General features: G+C 44.8%; 1 protein-coding gene across 5 annotated transcripts in view; it reads right to left on the bottom strand.

The window, feature by feature from the left end:
- CEP192 (centrosomal protein 192) overlaps positions 1-19,547 on the bottom strand; it is a 257,759-nt gene that overhangs the window by 199,144 nt on the left and 39,068 nt on the right. For all 5 annotated transcript variants that reach the window (XM_075314589.1, XM_075314592.1, XM_075314593.1 and 2 more), the window contains exon 7: positions 5,421-5,551. In XM_075314589.1, coding sequence (XP_075170704.1) covers positions 5,421-5,551 — 131 coding nt within the window. The remainder of the gene's footprint in view (positions 1-5,420; positions 5,552-19,547) is intronic.

The following is a 19,547-nucleotide window of genomic DNA, read 5'->3' as shown; positions in this document are numbered from 1 at the left end:
CACTTCACTGTCCCCCTCATGATGTCCCCACTCTATAATGAGCCTTATGCTTCGCATTCTGTATACCAAGCCCTTCCAGGCTCCTAACTGAGCGCTCCCCATGCTGCCCCTTCTCCATATCAAGCCCACCATGGTTCCCCTTCCATACAGAGTACCCCCCATGCTTTCCCATTCTCCATACCATGCCTCCCCCCGTGCTACCCCATTCTCCATACCATGCCTCTCATTCTCCATACTGTAACTCCCATTCGCTATACTGTCCACCACCCTCCCTCATTTTCCCTCCCCCCCCCCCCATTTTCCCATTCTGCTCCATCCCCCATGCTGCGCCCCCACATCCTCCATGTTGCGCCGCCACATCATGCTTCATCCCCCCATCCTCCATGTTGCGCCCCCACATCATGCTTCATCCCCCCCATCCTCCATGTTGCGCCCCCACATCATGCTTCATCCCCCCATCCTCCATGTTGCGCCCCCACATCATGCTTCATCCCCCCCATCCTCCATGTTGCGCCCCCACATCATGCTTCATCCCCCCCATCCTCCATGTTGCGCCCCCACATCATGCTGCATCCCCCCCCATCCTCCATGTTGTGCCCCCACATCATGCGGCATCCCCCCCAGCCTCCATGTTGCGCCCCCACATCATGCTGCATCCCCCCATCCTCCATGTTGCGCCCCCACATCATGCTTGTTCCCCCCCCCATCCTCCATGTTGCGCCCCCATATCATGTTCCATCCCCCCATCCTCCATGTTGCGCCCCCATATCATGTTCCATCCCCCCATCCTCCATGTTGCTCCCCCATATCATGATCCATCCCCCCATCCTCCATGTTGCGCCCCCATATCATGTTCCATCCCCCCATCCTCCATGTTGCGCCCCCATATCATGTTCCATCCCCCCATCCTCCATGTTGCGCCCCCATATCATGTTCCATCCCCCCATCCTCCATGTTGCGCCCCCACATCCTCCGGCATCCCCCCTCCCCCCCCGGGTTGCTTGTTCGGCGCTGTCTTCGGCTGTAAAGCGCTTACCTGCTCCAGGCGGCATCTCCGGCGGCTGCACCTCCCGTTCTCCGCGGTGGTGGTGGCAGGATCATCATCTCATCTTCCTCGGCGGCGGCTCCATTTCCCGTCCTCCTCTGCGCGGCGCTGCCTCACGCTGCTGTGACCTCTGCACAGTGAGCGCACGGCAGCACGTCGGGGCGGGGAGCTGATTACAGCTCCTCTGACCCCGGAAGTGCCGGCACGCTCACAGTTTCATTTATAGTCGCGTGTTATAGATGCGACTATAAATGACTGCGGCGCCCCCTCCCTCCTCCAAAAAGGCGCCGGATTTAATAAAGAGTTTGGAGGAGGGAGGAAGATTTTAAAAAAAAAAAAATATTTTTTTTTTTTTTTAAATTTTGGTTTGGGCGCCGCCCCCCTGGAAGGCGCCGCCCCAGGCACGTGCCCTCAAGTGCCTAATGGCAAATACGGCCCTGCCCACATGTCTACTTTACATCAGCGCAATTTTGGAAACAACATTTTGTGGGGTTAGGAAGTTATAAGAGTTCAAAGTTCATCAGCAATTTCTCATTTTTACATCAAAATTCACAAAAACAATTTTTTAGGGACCACATCACATTTGAAGTGACTTTGAGGGGCCTAGGTGACAGAAAATACCCAAAAGTGACCCCATTCTAAAAACTGCACCCCTCAAAGTACTCAAAACCACATCCAAGAAGTTTATTAACCCTTCAGGTGCTTCAGATGAACTAAAGCAATGTGGAATGAAAAAAAAGCAAAAAATAAAAATTTTACCTAAAAATGTTGCTCTATCCCAAATTTATTCACTTTTAGAAGAAATAACACAACAAAATGGACCCCAAAACTTGTTACCCACTTTTTTATGAACGCGCCAATACCCCACATGTGGTCAGAAACCTTTGCTTGGACAAATGGGAGGGCTTGGAATAGAAGGAGCAATATTTGAATTTTGGAAAGCAAATTTGGCTGAAATAGATTGTGGGCACCATGTTGCATTTACAGGTCCGCTAAGGTACCTAAACAGAAGAAACCGCTCACAAGTGATGCCATTTTGGAAACTAGACCCCTCAAGGCTTCTATCTTCTATCTAGGGGTATAGTGAGCATTTTGGACCCACAGGTACTTCACAGATTTTGCTAACGTTACGTTGTCATATTGAAAATTTTCATTTTTTTCTCAAAAATGTTGCTTTAGCATCAATTTTTTCACTTTTTCAAGAGGTAATTCCAAAAATGTGACCCCAACGTTTGTTACCCACTTTCTTATGAGCGCAGTGATACCTCAAGTGGTCTGAAACCTTTGTTTGGACAAATGGGAGGGCTTGGAATGGAAGGAGCAATATTTGAATTTTAGAAAGGAAATTTGTCTGAAAAAGATTGCGGGCACCATGTCGCATTTGGAGGGCGCCTAAGGTACGTAAACAGCAGAAACTCCCCCACAAGTGACCCCATATTGGAAACTAGGCCCCACAAGGAATTTATCTAGATGTTTGGTGAGTACCCTGAACCCCCAGGTGCTTCACAGAAGTTTAGAACGTTGAGCCATGAAAATAAAAAAATAAAATTTTACCACAAAAAATTGTTACTTCAACCAGATAGCTTTTTTTTTTTACAAGAGTAAAATGAAAAAATGCAGCATAAAATGTATTTTGCAATTTCTCCCGAGTATGCTGATACGTTACGTGTGGTGGAAATCAACTGTTTGGGTGCACAGCAGGGCTCGGAAGGGAAAAAGTGCCATTTTACTGCACAATTGGCTGGAATCATTAGCGAACGCTATGTCGCATTTGGAAAGCCCCTAAAGTGCCTAATCAGTGGATGTCCCCCACAAGTGACACCATTCTGGAAACAAGACACCTCAAGGATTTTATCTAGGTGTATAGTGAGCATTTTGAATCCACGAGTACTTCACAGAATTTGATAAGCTTAGGTTGCCATATTGAAAATTTTCATTTTTTTTCACAATAAATGTTTCTTTAGCATCAAATTTCTCACTTTTTCAAGAGGCAACAACAAAAAGTGGACCCCACAGGTTGTTATCCAATTTCCTATGAGCGCAGGGATACCCCACATGTGGCCAAAAACCTTTGTTTGGATAAATGGGAGGGCTTGGAATGGAAGGAAATTTCTCACTTTTAGGCTATGTGGCCATGATCCAGCGACACGGCATCTAATACACAGTGTCAGCCTTCCTGCAGAGATATGAGTGTTGACCATGGGAGAATGCAGCTGCCCATGCCCACGATTTGGGTTGATTCTGCTGTGGACTTTAGTTCTATTCTACCTGCAGAGAACACTCTTGTTTCCGCAACATAAATTGACATGCTGAAGCTCGGGAAGGTGCACCACAGGTCAGTGTATGCTGCGGAGAGAAGCAGCACAGTGGGCTTGGGATTTCTAAAAATCCTTCCACTGTGCTTGTACTGCACAACGCAGCGTTATGGATGCATGGAAAACACTCTGCGCCCAAAACGCTGCAAAGCCCGATTGTGGGCAGACAGCATAAAATACTACAATGGATGAATGGATAGATGTCAAACATATATATAACATCCCACCCCCCTGCATATTCTAAGCTGGGCTAGGGTGCCTAGCCTTGTATTTAGCCCAAAAAAAAAAAAAATTAAAACAAACGACGTGGGGTCCCCCCTATTTTTGTAGCCAGCTAGGGTAAAGCAGACAGCTGTAGCCTGCAAACCACAGCTGACAGCTTCACCTTAGCTGGTGATCAATTTGGAGGGCTCCCCAAGCTGTTTTTTTTTTTTAATTATTTATAAATAAATAATTGAAAAAAAAAAATGGGGTCCCCCCAAATTAGATCACCAGCCAAGGTGAAGCTGACAGCTGGGGTCTGGTATTCTCAGGGTGGCAAGAGCCATGGTTATTGGACTTTTCCCAGCCTAAAAATAGCAGGCCGCAGCCGCCCCAGAAGTGGTGCATCTATCAGATGCGCCAATCCTGGTGCTTCACCCAAACTCATCCCTTTGCCCTGGTGCGGTGGCAAACGGGGTAATAAATGGGGTTGATACCAGATGTGTAATGTCACCTGGCATCAAGCCCAGCAGTTAGTGATGTCATGGCGTCTATCTGATACCAGACATAAATAACTGACAGTAATTAAAAAAAAAAAAAAAAAATTGAAAAAAAACTCCAAAACATTCCCTCTTTCACCAATTTATTGGAAAAAAAAATAAAAAATAAAATCGGGTCTGCTGTAATCCATTTTGGAAGTCCCACAACGATTCTGGACCTTCCAGACCAGTGTTTCTCAACTCCAGTCCTCAAGACCCACCAACAGATCATGTTTTCAGGTTTTCCTCAATCAGGTTTTCAGGATTTCCTTAACATTGCACAGGTGATGGAATTATTCCCTGTCTAACATTGAGGAAAACCTAAAAACATGATCTGTTGGTGGGTCTTGAGGACTGGAGTTGAGAAACACTGTTCTAGACTATGAAGATCACGCTCAGGGAACGTATCCCCCATTTTCTAGGCGTGCAGACCCTCCATGTGAGGAGTGTGGGTACAATGACACTGCACCCACACTCCCCGGGTCACAGCAGCAGAGTGCGAGCAGCAGCCAGAGTTTCTGAAAGCAGGAAGCTGGCCGTCAGCTGCTCTGTACACATGTAACGAGCGCTACAGAAGAAGAGGAGGGACCATGGTGATTGCCGAGACTAAGGTACCGGGGAACACTGGGGGGTTATAGGGGGTGACCTGGCAGGGCCTGGGGAGGAGTTTGTCGCATGTGTCATGGCACATGCAACAGAAATCAGAGGATGAGGTTAAATGTGGCCGGCGCGCTAATGTGCACGCCGCCATCTTAGTTTTTCGAGAGGGGGTTGGGGGTCGGGGGGGGGGCACTTTGGCGACACCAGGGGACCGGGGAGGAGATATATCTCCCTTCTGACATGTTTGATCATGCCAGGTGGGCGATAAATCATTTTTTACTGGCGCTGTCATTTACTATCACTTGATCATTGGTGTACTGTGTATACCGGTGATCACGTGACTGGGGACCGGAAAAACCAGCCCGAATCATGATCTCCAGGGTCTCAGCTACCCCAGGTAGCTGAAGCCCCGGAGATTTTGCAATGCTGCGGGGCGCTATTTACCTTTTTTAAAACGGCAGAAAGGAATAAGTACCCTTTTTTTACTGCAATCTTAAAACGTAAGGCGGTCGTAATGGGGTTAAAAGAAAAGTATATCTGTATGGAGGGCACAAAGGGGATACTGGCCATAATGCGCCTTTAAGGGCAGTACAGGAAATTACTGTTGTAAAGGGGCACTTAAATTTCATTAATATAGATGACGTTTTGAGTTAAACTGACCAGTAAGGTTAATAATATTTAAGATATATCGGAAATAAAAAAACAAGAAGTTTGCCTTACCAGGTAGGAAGATCCTCTTGGATTTTGAATTTCTTGTCCCTCAATAACTCCACGTTGAATTCCCGGTGGCAGCAGCCTTTGAAAGTAAGCCTCCAACTGGTCATCAGAAAACTCCTCATCATCCAACTCATCTGTTAAAACAGGTGATACATTTTCGATATATGAAAGAATAAAACCAAAAGGCACAACACAACATCAGTATGCGGTGTCAACATCTTATACCTAGGGAATAGTTCCCACCATCAGGACACTGATGAGTGTTGTAGGTGGTGACTGATATACAGCCATGTCACCTAGATGCTATTATGTGAGCTTAGGCAGCTGCTACAGACAAAGAAGCAAGCTCTGTTTAGGGGTGATATCCTGCAATGCACTTATGTGAATATACTGTACATGGGAACACGTTTTAGCTATGTCTTCTGATGTCTCCAGGTCTGGTAAATCAAATTGAGACAACAAATATTCACGTTTTTCACATAGAAGAATAACTATATGGATTAGGGCATAGGAAATTAAGATCTTTAGAAAATAAAACTTCAGTTTTCCACCACAATAATGTTAAAGGGAATCTTTCAGCAAGTTTTTACTATGTAAGCTGAGGACTGCATGCTGTAAGAGTTTTAAAAAACAAAAAGGAACAGTGGCTCTCTTATCAATGTCATAAGCTAAAGGATTTAATACCCTGTGACTAGTAAGTAACAAGCAGGCAAGTCTCCATGTCCCCACCCTCTGAAGGGATTGACACCTGTACAATCTCTATTGAGAGCCTGGTGGGGACGGGGACAGCTCTACCAGCTCTGCTGTGTTCCTAAACCTAAATTATTTGATCGATTTAGAATAGTTTCAGCAAGTAATCTATGTGATACACTATTGGATTCAGAATCTCCTTGCGTACATTAAATTGCTGCCAGATGAGGTAGCAAAAACCTGCTGACAGATTCCCTTTAAGAAATAGAGGCCAATACTTGGGTCGGGATATGAGTACAGGGGTCTCAAGTGCCTTACTTGAATAGGCTCTGGTTAAAGGGGTTCTCTGGTTTTGGAAAAACGCTGTTGTAGTTTTAACCCCTTCCCTACAAGGGATTTACATTGCTAGTTTTTTCATATTTTCTTTCATTTCCTCTAAGAGCCCTAGCTTTTTCCTCATTTTTTCTCCAAATGGAACCGTGAGGGTTTGTGTTTTTATGCTGGACAAGTTGTACTTATGAATGATACCATGCATTTTACCAGTGTACTGGAAAATATCAAAACAGATTCCAGGTGAGGCGAGATTGTGACACTCTCTCCCCCCCCCCCCCCCAACATTTCTATTTCATTTTGGTATAGAGCAGACATTTTCATTGCTTCTTACAACATTTGTTTCCACCCATTAGTTCCCTTGGGGGACTTAAATCTGCAATAGTCTGGTTACTTGTGCTATACACAGCAATTCCACATTATTTCCATTACACAGAATTTGTTGTGTATGGTTAAAACCACAGTCTCCTTTGAAGCCTGGTCACAGGTCACAAACTGCCAGAGACCAAATCGAAAAAACTCAAGAGCAAGTAGCAAAAGGTGAGCACATCACAAAGATAATAAATATAAAAAAACTGCACACTTATTGAATGTACATAGAAAAAAATACACCTAAACCAGTTAAAAACAATGGGAAGCTCCCTATGTTCATATACTACCCCACCACATAGATGTATAAATATACATACAGCGCGACAATACTATAATGGCACCCCTGCCTAATACAACTGCACACAGATGTGACATGAACAGGGGAAGTGGTCATTTCACAGCGACACAAGTAGGGTGGTTCCCCTCCCCACCACTTACTTCTCTCTAGCAGTTTGACCATTACACACCATTTTTTGCTCAGGTGTCTTTTCTACCTCATTGCATTTGCTTACCAGTGGCTTGTCCATGCTACACTCTTTCAGCAAGGATAAATATATATATAATAATCATAGATAGTGTGTGTATATATATATATATATATATACATATATATATATATATATATATATATATATATATATATATATATATATATATATTATATATATATATATATATATATATATATATATATATATATACACACACACACACACATTATCTATCATTATTATATAATATATATATATATATATATATATATATAATATAATTTTTATTATTCTATATATTCCATGTCCTTTACTAGTAAAATTTTATTTACCCTGTTGATATCACATCTGTCTGCAGTTGTATTAGGCAGGAGTGTCATTATAGTATTGTACTAATATACACATATACATATACATACACACATACATCTATGTGGTGGGGTGGGTTTATGAACATATGGGGTTTCTCAGTTTTTAATTGGTTTTAGGTATATGTTTTCTGTGTACATTCAAAAAAAAAAAAAAAAAAAGTGTGTGGTTTCTTATATTTATTATCTATTCCATTACCTTTTGCTGCTTCTTTGTGTTTTTTGGATTATTCTCTGGTACCAGCATTGAGCACCCAGTAATTATTAGTTGCTGTGCATCTCTGTTGCTTTAAAAACTGCAGGAGACCGACCGGAGCAACAATGAAAACAGATGAAGATGCCAGAAGGAGAGTATAAGACACGGGAGAGGCATCTTAGAAATACAGCACCACTCCAGCGCTGAAATAAAAACAACAAAATGCAGGAGTGGTGCTTTAAATATAAGCTTTTCCATTTGAGCCTATTGTAACATGGAGTTATAAAACCATAAAGAAATATCCATAGGTCCTCAATGCCAAGATCTGATTGCAGATTATTTTAACCTCATTTTTAATAGGGAGAACCTGTAACATATCTGCACTTGAGTGAACTTTCTCCTAACTGTCTTACCATGGTTAAATCCAAAAAGATAAATCTCCACATTGAGGCCAACAAAAAGAAGTTTAACCCCTTTAGGACGAAGCCAGTTTTGTACTTAATGACCAGGCCATTTTTTGCAATTTTGACCAGTGTCCATTTATAAGGCTATAACTCTGGAACGCTTCAATGGATCCCGGTGATTCTGAGATTGTTTTTTCGTGACATATTGGGCTTCATGTTAGAGGTAAATTTAGGATGATATTTTTTTTTTTTGTGAAAAAATATGAAATGTGACAAAAAAAATTAAAATTTTGCAATTTTCAAACTTTTAATTTTTATGCCCATAAACCAGAGAGTTATGTCACACAAAATAGTTAATAAACAACATTTCCCACATGTCTACTTTACATCATCACAATTTTTGAAACAAAATTTTTTGGGGTTAGGAAGTTATAAGGGGTCAAAGTTCATCAGCAATTTCCCATTTTTTCAAGAAAATTTACAAAACCATTTTTTTAGGGACCACATCACATTTGAAGTGACTGAGAGGCCTAGATGACAGAAAATACCCAAAAGTGACCCCATTCTAAAATCTGCACCCCTCAAGGTACTCAAAACCACATCAAAGAAGTTTATTAACCCTTCAGGTGCCTCACATGAACTAAAGTAATGTGGAATGAAAAAAAAAAAAAATAACATTTTACCCAAAAATGTTGCTTTAGCATCAATTTTCTCACTTTTTCAAGAGGTAGCTCCAAAAATTGGAGCTCACACTTTGTTACCCACTTTCTTATGAGCGCGCCGATACCCCACATGTGGCGAGAAACCTCTGTACGGGCACATGGTAGAGCTTGGAACGAAAGGAGCAATATTTGAATTTTTGAAAGCAAATTTGGCAGAAACAGATTGCGGGCACCATGTTACATTTACAGGTCCCCTAAGGTACCTAAACAGCAGAAACCCCCCTCAAGTGACTCCATTTTGGAAACTAGACCCCTTAAGGCTTCTATCTAGGGGTATAGTGAGCATTTTGGACTGACAGGTACTTCACAGAATTTGCTAACATTAGGTTGTCATATTGAAAATTTTCATTTTTTTAGCAAAAATGTTGCTTTAGCATCAATTTTCTCACTTTTTCAAGAGGTAGCTCCAAAAATTGGAGCTCACACTTTGTTACCCACTTTCTTATGAGCGCGCCGATACCCCACATGTGGCGAGAAACCTCTGTACGGGCACATGGTAGAGCTTGGAACGAAAGGAGCAATATTTGAATTTTTGAAAGCAAATTTGGCTGAATTTGGAATATATTCTCAAATTTGCAGAGCTTTTGGGTTTCAAGAACAGAAAAACCCCATAAATGTCTTTGTAAGTTATACCCTGTAATGTATTTGTTTACAGAGGTAGGGAGTAGTTTGACACCATTTTTTATGCAGCTGATGCCTATTATAGATGGTGCACCATTTGGTCTTCAGGGTAAAACTGATGGAATCCCAGAACCTATTCAAAGCTTACAGAGACATTGTGCTACCAAACAAGAAAATCCTTCCAGGAATTATTACTCACAAAGGGCGGCATGCCCCTAAAAACACATTTACTGGACTTGGTCTTGCTAACAAAACAGTTGTAGAAGGAAGAATAAACTTTATTGGACGGAAGGGCAAAATGTTCAAATGTGGAGGAGTTGGCAGCCACTATGTGGCAAACCTGAGTGTGCCAAAGATGACAGAACACCAGCAGGGCCGGAAGGACAGCTTTATCTTCCAAATAACTGGTCGTACAATGTCTTCTTAGCTCCATCAATCCCTATATGAGGGACAAATGTGCCAAGCGACATGGTACATCATAACAGGCTCCTGCCTGCCAAGGTAGGAACCGCTATGTGCACAAAACGACCAATCCGTTACAGAATTCTGAAAGTATTGTTCGATGCAGGTGGTTCGGCAAGAACCCTGCAGTAAAGCCCATAGTGTTTGAATATGGCACAGCATCATTGTTAGGGGATCCTCCAATAAAATGATCATGCCCATAATACCAAGATAAATGCAAAGAAAAGTTTTGTGTAGTAAGACCTAGTGGTAATATGAGTCAAACTAAAATAATTGGTAAAAAAAATGTTTGAGTAATGAAGTCCTGGAAAGTTGTCAAATGATGAGACTTTTCAAGAACCTTAGTGGGGTCCACACTCTGGAGTCTAAAGACGTGGGCATGTGGACTGGGTTTCGTCTGAATAATTGTTTGGTATGTGATGATAAAGTCCTGGAATTAATTGTGAAATGGGGTAAAATGTGTTTTACTGCTGAAAATTTTCTCTTTATTACTAGTCCAAGAAAAAAAAATTACTGAGAAATATAAAAGTAAAGTATTTTCAAAATTAAAAAAAAGCTGCTACCACACAGTTTGGTGTAATTTATTTATGCCAATTAATAATTGAGGGATGTGTGATAGGTTTCAAAACAGGGGGAGATGCAAAGGCCTGGTTGGGAGGGGCACATGGGGCAGAAGTACCGGGAATCGCTCCTTGTGCCGTGCTTTCTACAAACACGGCATCTTTTTTGGGGATACCTTTGGGTGGGAGTGGAAGGGATGGGGCGAATGAAATGACGCTCGGAAAGTCTCCGGACATCCTCTGACTCGAAGGCTTCCTCCTGTGCCTCCGAGTCAAAGAGGAGGCTCTCAATAATTTTCTCCTGGTATTGGAGGAAAGAGAGCGGTCCTTGAGATTTTCTATAGAGGATGAAGCTATTATAGGTAGCAACCTGTAGGAGATAGATTGCTACCTTTTTATACCAGGTTTTGGTTTTTCGCTTCACTAGATAAGGCTGAAGCACCTGGTCAGACAAATCTACACCTCCCATGAACTTATTGTAGTCTGCGACACAGAGCGGCTTCTGTTTGTCACTGGTGGCGCCCCTGTCCCTGACCGTCACAGTGGTGTCCGCATGCAATGTGGTCAGCATGAAAACATCCTTGCGGTCTCTCCATTTTATGGCAAGAAGATGGTCACTTGCCATTGAGGAAGACGCACCCTTCTCCACACGTTTAGACACCAACTGTGGGGGTAGACCAACTCTGTTTTTTCTGATTGTTCCACAGGCCCCTGTGTTTGCAGCGTGGAGGGATTTAGAAAGGGGGACACTGGTATAGTAATTATCAGTATACACGTGATAGCCTTTCTCAAGGAAGGGGGTCATTAGCTCCCAAACAATTTTGCCAGGGATGCCAATTGTCTGGGGGCAGTTTGGGGGGTTGATTTGGCGGTCCCTCCCTTCGTAAATGAGAAAGGCACACGTGTAACCGGTTGTGCTTTCGCACATTTTGTATAATTTTATACCATATTTGGCACGCTTGGAGGGGATAAATTGGCGGAAAGACAGACGGCCCTTATAGCTCATAAGGGACTCGTCTATAGAAACATTTTTGTCAGGGGTATACGAATTTAGGAAGGTAGTTTTTAGAAGGGATATTAGGGGTCTCAATTTATAAAGTCGGTCATAGTTTGGGTCATTTCTTTGGAGGGCTTGGGAATTATCGTTAAAGTGCAGGAATCGCAAAAGGGTCTCATATCGGGATCGGGTCATGATGGCTGCAAACACAGGGGTGCTGTGCACTGTTTTTGTTGCCCAGTACGAGCGGAGTGTAGATTTTTTCACTAACCCCATGTTAAAAGTTATGCCCAAAAATTTTTTAAGTTCGGGGACATTTGTGGGGATCCAGGAGCGGGAATGGATGGAGGTAGGATGTTGGGATATATATTGACGGGCATATAAATTGGTTTGGTGGACAAATAATTGGAGGACTTCTGGGGTAACATAAATTTGGAAAAAATCTAACGGGGTAAAATTTGTGACATTTACATTTATACCGGGGGTTGCTACAAACGGAGGAATTTGAGGGGAGAAGGACGGGTCAGGATACCATAGTGGCCGGGGAAGGGCACTACTTGGACCTGCCTCTGACGTTTCACCAGTGACGACCGACTCCGCTACCATCGGGCTGTCGGATCCCGAGGAGGAAGCCGAGTCGTCACCATCCGAAAATCGCTCGATTTCAGAGGCAGACTCTGTATCCGAGCCTGAACTGCCGGAGGCAAGAAGCATGTATGCCTGCTCGGCGGTAAATGTTCTCCGCGCCATTACAGTATTTTTCACTGCCTAGCAAAAAAAAGAAAAAAAAATACTACAAATTTTTTTTTTTTTTTTAAATTTTTTGAAAATTTTTTTTTAGATTTTTTTTAACCCTTACCCTGATCCTAACCCTGATCCTAACCCTGATCCTAACCCTGATCCTAACCCTGATCTAACCCTGATGCTAACCCTGATGCTAACCCTGATCTAACCCTGATATAAGAAAAAAAAAAATCTAAAATAAAAATTCTAACTAAGGGGGGATTCTGACGGAGGTGATGAGGATATTTGGGGGGGGGATATTTTGGGTGAGGATATTGGGGATGAGGATGACTGATTTATAATAAAAATTGGTGTTTTTTTTTCTGACAGAAACGGCAGCAAATGTAGTCTCTCTCTCTCTTCTCTCCCAGATCAACTACAAGGGAGAGAAGAGGGAGGCAGACCCAAATGCTGCCATTTCCAAAATATTTGGGGTATTTGATCACTGTGATAGGGTCTAACACAGTGTTCAAATGTCAGGAACCAATGAAATAAATTCCTGACGTTGCTAGGTGGAAGGAGGCAGACTTTAGCGGTCGAACTGCGCATGCGCCCGCCATTTTACACGGACACGAGAAGGAGGGGGGCCGGGGGAATGCCGTGGGAACTCGGTAACGAGACCCAGGTACCGGGGGGGGACCGAGAGGGACCGGACAAGGACCGTTCTCTCACATTTGACTGTTAGATCACGTCAAATGTGAGAGAAACCATTAAAATGCATTAAAAACCGGCATTTCATTTTGCAGGTACATGCTTGCCGTTATTCGGTTAATAACGGCGATCACCGTACCTTTAAATGAAAAAACCGGCCTGAACCGTAATCTCCAGGGTCTCAGCTACCCCCGGCAGCTGAGACCCCGGAAATTTTCCGACTCTGGGGGGCGCTAGACCCTTTTTTCCGACCGCCGTTAAAAAGCAGCGGATCGGAAAAAGTACCCGAATATGCCGCCGTTAAAAGGCGTATCGGCGGTCGTAAAGGGGTTAAACAGTGCTCTTATATACATAATATATCATTAGATATTGATCATAATAGATCATTAAGATCAAGGACTATATGAGAAGGGCAAATCGCATAAACATGTTAAGAGGAGGGGGAGAAAGAAGCGATCAGAAAAGCCCAAACATGCAAAAAAAAAAAAAAATCAGATTCATCAAAGTTGATTTGTCTGTCTGTCTGTCTGTCTGTCTGTCTAGGATTGGCATCTGCACCGTCGCAGCTACAGCCACAAAATTTTGCACACTCACACGTCTGGACCCCGAGAGCGTCATAGGCAATGTTGTGAGGCGAAATTTTAACCTCGCGCATTCCAATTTACCAATCAATTTTGCCCCTATCTACATAATGGGGAAAAAGTGAAACGAAACGTATATCCGCACCGTTGCACTCACAATCACGAAATTTTGCACAGACACCTCATGTGACCCAGGGAACGTCGTAGACTGTTTTTACAGGAAAATTTAACCCCGCGTTTTACAGTTATGCTCCAAAAACATGCCTTCATTAAAGTAAATGGAGCCTGGAACTACAGGTTATTTGTAGGAGCTGTGATTTGTTGCTATAGGAACAAAGGACATTCATAGTATAAGAAGCTTATATGTGAGGTAATAAGATGTCAGTGGGGAGACAGACCGGGAAAGAGACAGACCGGGAAAGAGACAGACCGGGAAAGAGACAGACCGGGAAAGAGACAGACCGGGAAAGAGACAGACCGGGAAAGAGACAGACCGGGAAAGAGACAGACCGGGAAAGAGACAGACCGGGCACATTACTTGGCCAATTTAGTTAAATCTGTGTGGAATGGGGGCGTGGCCAGCAGGCAGCATGAGCGGTCGCATCTGAGAGCAGCTCCGCAGTCCAACGCTGATATACTCTATTAATCCTGCCGAAATTGGTGCCTAAATACACCTCCGGATTACCTGTGGTGCGGTGATCATTCTGATCGGTAATAAGAGTAGAGGTCACAGTGCTGCGGCGGCTGAGAAGCTGAAGAAATTTGCCCGAGACTCCCAGCAAGATGGCGCCGGCAAACAGGCAGAGCGGGACGCCAGTGAGGCGGAGGAGGAGGAGAACATGGAGGCCGGATCCAAGGAATCGCAGGAGCTGACCTTGCAGCAAGTTACTACGCAAATACTTGCAGCGATCCAGGATTCAAAAGTGTCGCTGACGGGTAAAATCGAGAAGGTTAAGATCGATGTGGGTCTCCTCAGGCTGGATTTGCAAAATCTGAGAGAGCAGGTAAAGGAGACAGAGCAGCGGATCTTCACGCTGGAGGACGACGCAAGAGCGACGCCGGGCAGATTATCCTCTTTGGAAAGCGCGGCAAACAACTGGGCGCAGAGGGCTGATGATCTGGAAAATCGCCTGCGTCGCAACAATTTAAGAATCCTAGGGATGCCGGAGACAGCAGAAGGGAGCGACCCATGTAAGTTCATGGAAACATGGCTCTCCGAAACTTTCCCTGATGCGACGCTGTCAGCGGCCTTCGCCATAGAAAGAGCCCACCGGGTGCCGGCCAGACCTCCTCCCCCAGGAGCGCAGCCTAGACCCCTCCTGGCCCGACTGTTGAGCAGCAGGGATAGAGATGCGATCCTTGGTGCGGCGAGACGCAAGGGCCCGATCTTACACAACAACGCTCCCATATTGATCTTTCCTGACTTCTCTGCGTCTCTTCAGAAAACAAGGGCATCCTTCATCCAAGTGAAAAAACGCCTTAGAGAACACCAAATTGCTTACTCCATGATCTTCCCAGCCCGTCTTAAGAGTGGTTCATCAAGAGCGCTCCCTTTTCTTTACTTCTCCTGTGGAGGCGGATGATTGGATCAACACACTGAGGAGGAAGCGCTGATGCGTTACAGTTATGGGCGATGCCTGAAGGGTCGTTGTTGTGCTGGCGTCGCGGTTTTGATCCACTTATTTCCTATTCTCCGGAGTGAGGTCGGTAATGCGATTCTAATTCCTGGGACGTTGTGTCTGAAATCGCTGTTGCGATCGCTTTATGATCATCCTATGCAGGTATTCGGCGTCCCTTGTTACTGAAGGCGCGAAATATTCTTGTTTTCTTCACCTCTTCTGTCATGTGAGTGGAGCGGGGCTCGGGATCGCTGCTGCGTCCGCGCCCGGATCTCCTGGTTCCAGGTTGCTGAGAAGCTGATGAACTTATCAGGATGCGCTGGTGCGCTTGTGGCCCTCCGGAAGCTTGTGAGCTACTGGGTGCGATTATTATTGGCTTTCCATTGAGCCGGTTTCCAGGTCAGCCCCCCTCGGGTCTGGGTAGCTAGAGGTCGCGTCTTTGGATGTGACGTGGCCTGTGTTCACTGCGATCATTGCCAAGTCCAGTTAGTGCTCCAGATCACTCGGTCGCAGGTGCGTCGCTGGTGGGACCGGACTGAGGTGACATCAGGCGGGACCTGAGCCATGGTTTTTTGCCAAAAATCTCAAAAATTTTTATAATAATTACAGTTTGGAATGTTTAGTGCTGAAGTGCACATCTAGTGCTGGCTTTTTGTTTTTCTTCATTGAATTGGTCGGTGGCTGACCTCCACCTTGCTATGCACCCCAATTTGGGATGTATTCCATCTGTCTAGATTTTGGCGTTTGGTGACTGTTCACATTGTCATCAGGCCTTGTCCACAGGCTATTTACTTCATGCAGCATTTGCTTGGACCTGTCCCGCCCACAGCAATGACTCAGTCATGGGTACGGGATTGAGATAGACCAGGTGAGTGCTGCTAAGAGCAGTTCTACTATTCATATGTGAGGCCGTATGGCACATTTTATAAAAATAATTTAGTGTAGGACTACCTCAAATGAGATTTGCCGTGACGTGGCGAGGCAGCTCAAGAAATTGCAATTTTTTGCCAAAAATCTCAAAATTTTTTAGAATAAGTACAGTTTGGAATGTTTAGTGCTGAAGTGCACATCTAGTGCTGGCTTTTTGTTTTTCTTAATTCAATTTATTGGACTGCAGGAGAAGCTTAAGCCCTTGTTTGAGGACACCCCCCTACCAAGTACACCATCTAGCCACGTTGGTTCACCCTAGTCGTTGCTAGGGAAAATCTCTCCCGGTCGCACTACTGGACCAGTTTTTATCGGCTGTGTGAGTGCAGCCGATTGTTTGTATTTAAGGGTACGTTCACCCAAGTTCTACTGTAGGTTAAGTTTTTGACATTTTCCATTCAATTTAGCAAGTGGTATCTTTCAATGGCTTTAAGTTTGATGACATGGAATGTTAGGGGACTGGGCACATCCAGGAAAAGGGCGGCAGTATTCGCACATATCAAAAGATCCAAAGCTCAAATTGTATGTTTACAAGAGACCCATTTATTGTTGGAAACCACTAGAGTGCTTCAGAAGCCTTGGGTTCAATGGTCAGCTCACTCTGTTCATTCCTCATATTCTAGGGGAGTATCGGTACTAATCCACAAAGCACTGCGGTGGGACCCGGGTAAGATTATAAAGGATAATGATGGGAGGTATGTGTTTATCCAGGCTCATATCGATGGGGTAATGATAGTGATCCTAGCCATATACATCCCCCCTGCGATGGGAATCTCGATTCTGTATGAGGCGGCTAAGTTTGCCTCACAATTCCCACAAGCCTTGGTGCTCTGCATGGGGGACTTCAATTTGATTAATAACACAGGACTGGATAGATTCAACACCCGACAGGTCCCGATCTCCCCTACGATCTCCCCTACGATACAAACTAGACTGAGTGCATTCCTACAGGAGGTGGGATGGTGCGACATGTGGCGGTTTTTTAACCCAGTACTGAGAGAATATACATGTTATACTCCCGGGAAAAACTCACATCTCGAATTGATTACATCTGTGGAAACGAAAGAGTCTGTGCCCATATACAATCGGTATGTCACCTGCCCAGATCAGTATCAGATCACTCCCCGGTATTTGTAGGCATTCAATGGGAAGGATGTCAATCTCGTAAAGTGTCACGGAAGATTAACCCTTGGTGGCTTTCACTCTTTGGAACCAATGATAGGATTCCAGATCAGCTCAGGGCATATACTGAGACGAACTCCGTGGAAGAGAATCACTCGGCCTATTGGGACGCGCTTAAGGCGTATTTGAGGGGATGCTGTCACTCCTCTATCTCCTATCTCAAGAAACAGGCGGCCAGAGAGGAGGAGGAATTGGCCACTCAAAATAGAGTGCTCGAACATAAATTCACCTCGGACCCTTCTGAGGAAAACAGATCTCAATGGCTACAGGCTGGGAGGAAATATCTTTTGTACTTGCAAGATAAGGCTAAGAGACATGTCTTCTTCACGAACCAGAGATATTTCGAGCAAGGGAACCAATCTAGTAGTTTATTAGCATTCTTGGTGCACCAATCCAATAGTTCACCTGCGGTCCTTAAGATTAGAGACCCTAGCGGCGAATCAGTCACTTCCGTCAATGGTATTCTGGAGGTGTTTTAGGACTTCTATAGGAACCTATATGAATCCAGGCTGACCGTGTCAAGGGAGGAGATCGCTGATTATTTACGATATCTGGAGTTTCCCAGATTGACTTCGGCCCAGAGATCGGCCTTGGATGAGCCCATTAGTATGGAGGAGATGGTGGAGGCGATGGGAGCCCTCAATAGGGGTAGGACGTCTGGGCCAGACGGACTCCCGATTGAAATATTTGACAAATATCAGGGGGAGCTGGTTCCAGCCCTCCTGGAGACGGTTGAGGCTTCGTTCCGCAGGGGACGGTTGCCTGACTCTATGAGGCAACCATCGTTCTACTATTGAAACCAGATAAGGACCCATTGGATTGTGGCTCGTACAGACCGATCTCTTTGTTTAACTCTGACTATAAAATTCTTACTAAAATACTAGCAATCAGACTCAAAGTGATCTCCTCCATAATACATGAGGATCAGTCTGGATTCATTCCGGGTAGGAGTACCTCGGATAATCTGAGGAGGGCGCAGGTGGTCTTACAGATGGGCACCAAGTTAGAGGAGGATTGGGCTCTGGTCTCCCTGGATGCGGCCAAGGCCTTTGACTCTATAGAATGGCCATACCTGCTGGAGGTACTGCGGGCATTTGGTTTCGGCAACGAATTCATTAGATGGATTGAGATTATATATAAAGCTCCATCTGCTAACATTCAGGTGGGTGGCGGGGTGGCGGAAACTTTCCCTTTGGGGAGGAGAACCAGACAGGGATGTCCCCTATCCCCTCTCCTGTTCAGCCTTGCCATGGAACCGTTGGCGGTGCGCATTCGGGCGGACCCAATTTACCGGGGAGTGAGACACCGTAAGGGAGATGAACGCTTGTCTCTGTATGCAGACGACTTGCTATTGTTTGCATCTGATCCGGATTCCTCCATTCCTAGAGCCGTGGAACTAATTGACCGATTCGGGGAGTTCTCGGGTCTGTCAATAAACTGGTCAAAGTCGTACCTCCTCTTTCTGTCTCGGGACAGAGAGGAAATGGCGAACACCCGCATATGCAGGGTTCCAGTGGTGGATCATTTTAAATACCTTGGGATTATACTGGCGGGCATCCCTTCGGAGATGATGGCAAGAAATATTGCCCCCCTGTTATCATACCTCGGGGAGAAATTTAATAGATGGAGCCAACTCCCGCTCTCAGTGGCGGGAAGGATTAACCTCCTTAAAATGATAGTGCAACCAAAGTGTCTTTATATTACCCAGCATGTATTTGTACAGATTCCTCGCTCTTTCTTTCGGTCCCTGGAATCCTTAATGATCACCTTTGTCTGGGGCACATCCAGATCAAGGGTCCAATTGGCCAAATTACAGAGACCCAAAGACATGGGGGGTATGGCCCTTCCTGATCTTTATATATACACTACCTGGCCGGACAATTGAAATATCTGGGTCAATGGACACTTCCTGGGGTAAGGGGTTCTCCGGAGGGACTCTTGGCAGAGTTCACAGGTGTGGATCTCCTATGGCCACTATTGACAGATCACAAGAGGGCCCTTGAGGGTCGTGTCCTCCCGATACACAAACTAGGGGCCAGGATCTGGAAAGAGGCTAAAGCCACATTCGGATTTCATGATATACCAACCGAGACCCCATTATGGGATAACCTGGACCTTCCACACTTTTGTGGGTTGCCGGGGTTTGGTGAATGGAGGAATCGCAGAATAGTCTC

Source organism: Anomaloglossus baeobatrachus, chromosome 6 (genome assembly GCF_048569485.1).
Source record: "Anomaloglossus baeobatrachus isolate aAnoBae1 chromosome 6, aAnoBae1.hap1, whole genome shotgun sequence".
NCBI lineage: Eukaryota > Metazoa > Chordata > Amphibia > Anura > Aromobatidae > Anomaloglossus > Anomaloglossus baeobatrachus.
Note: the sequence above shows the minus strand (reverse complement) of the source record. Positions and strands in the feature narration are given on the sequence as shown.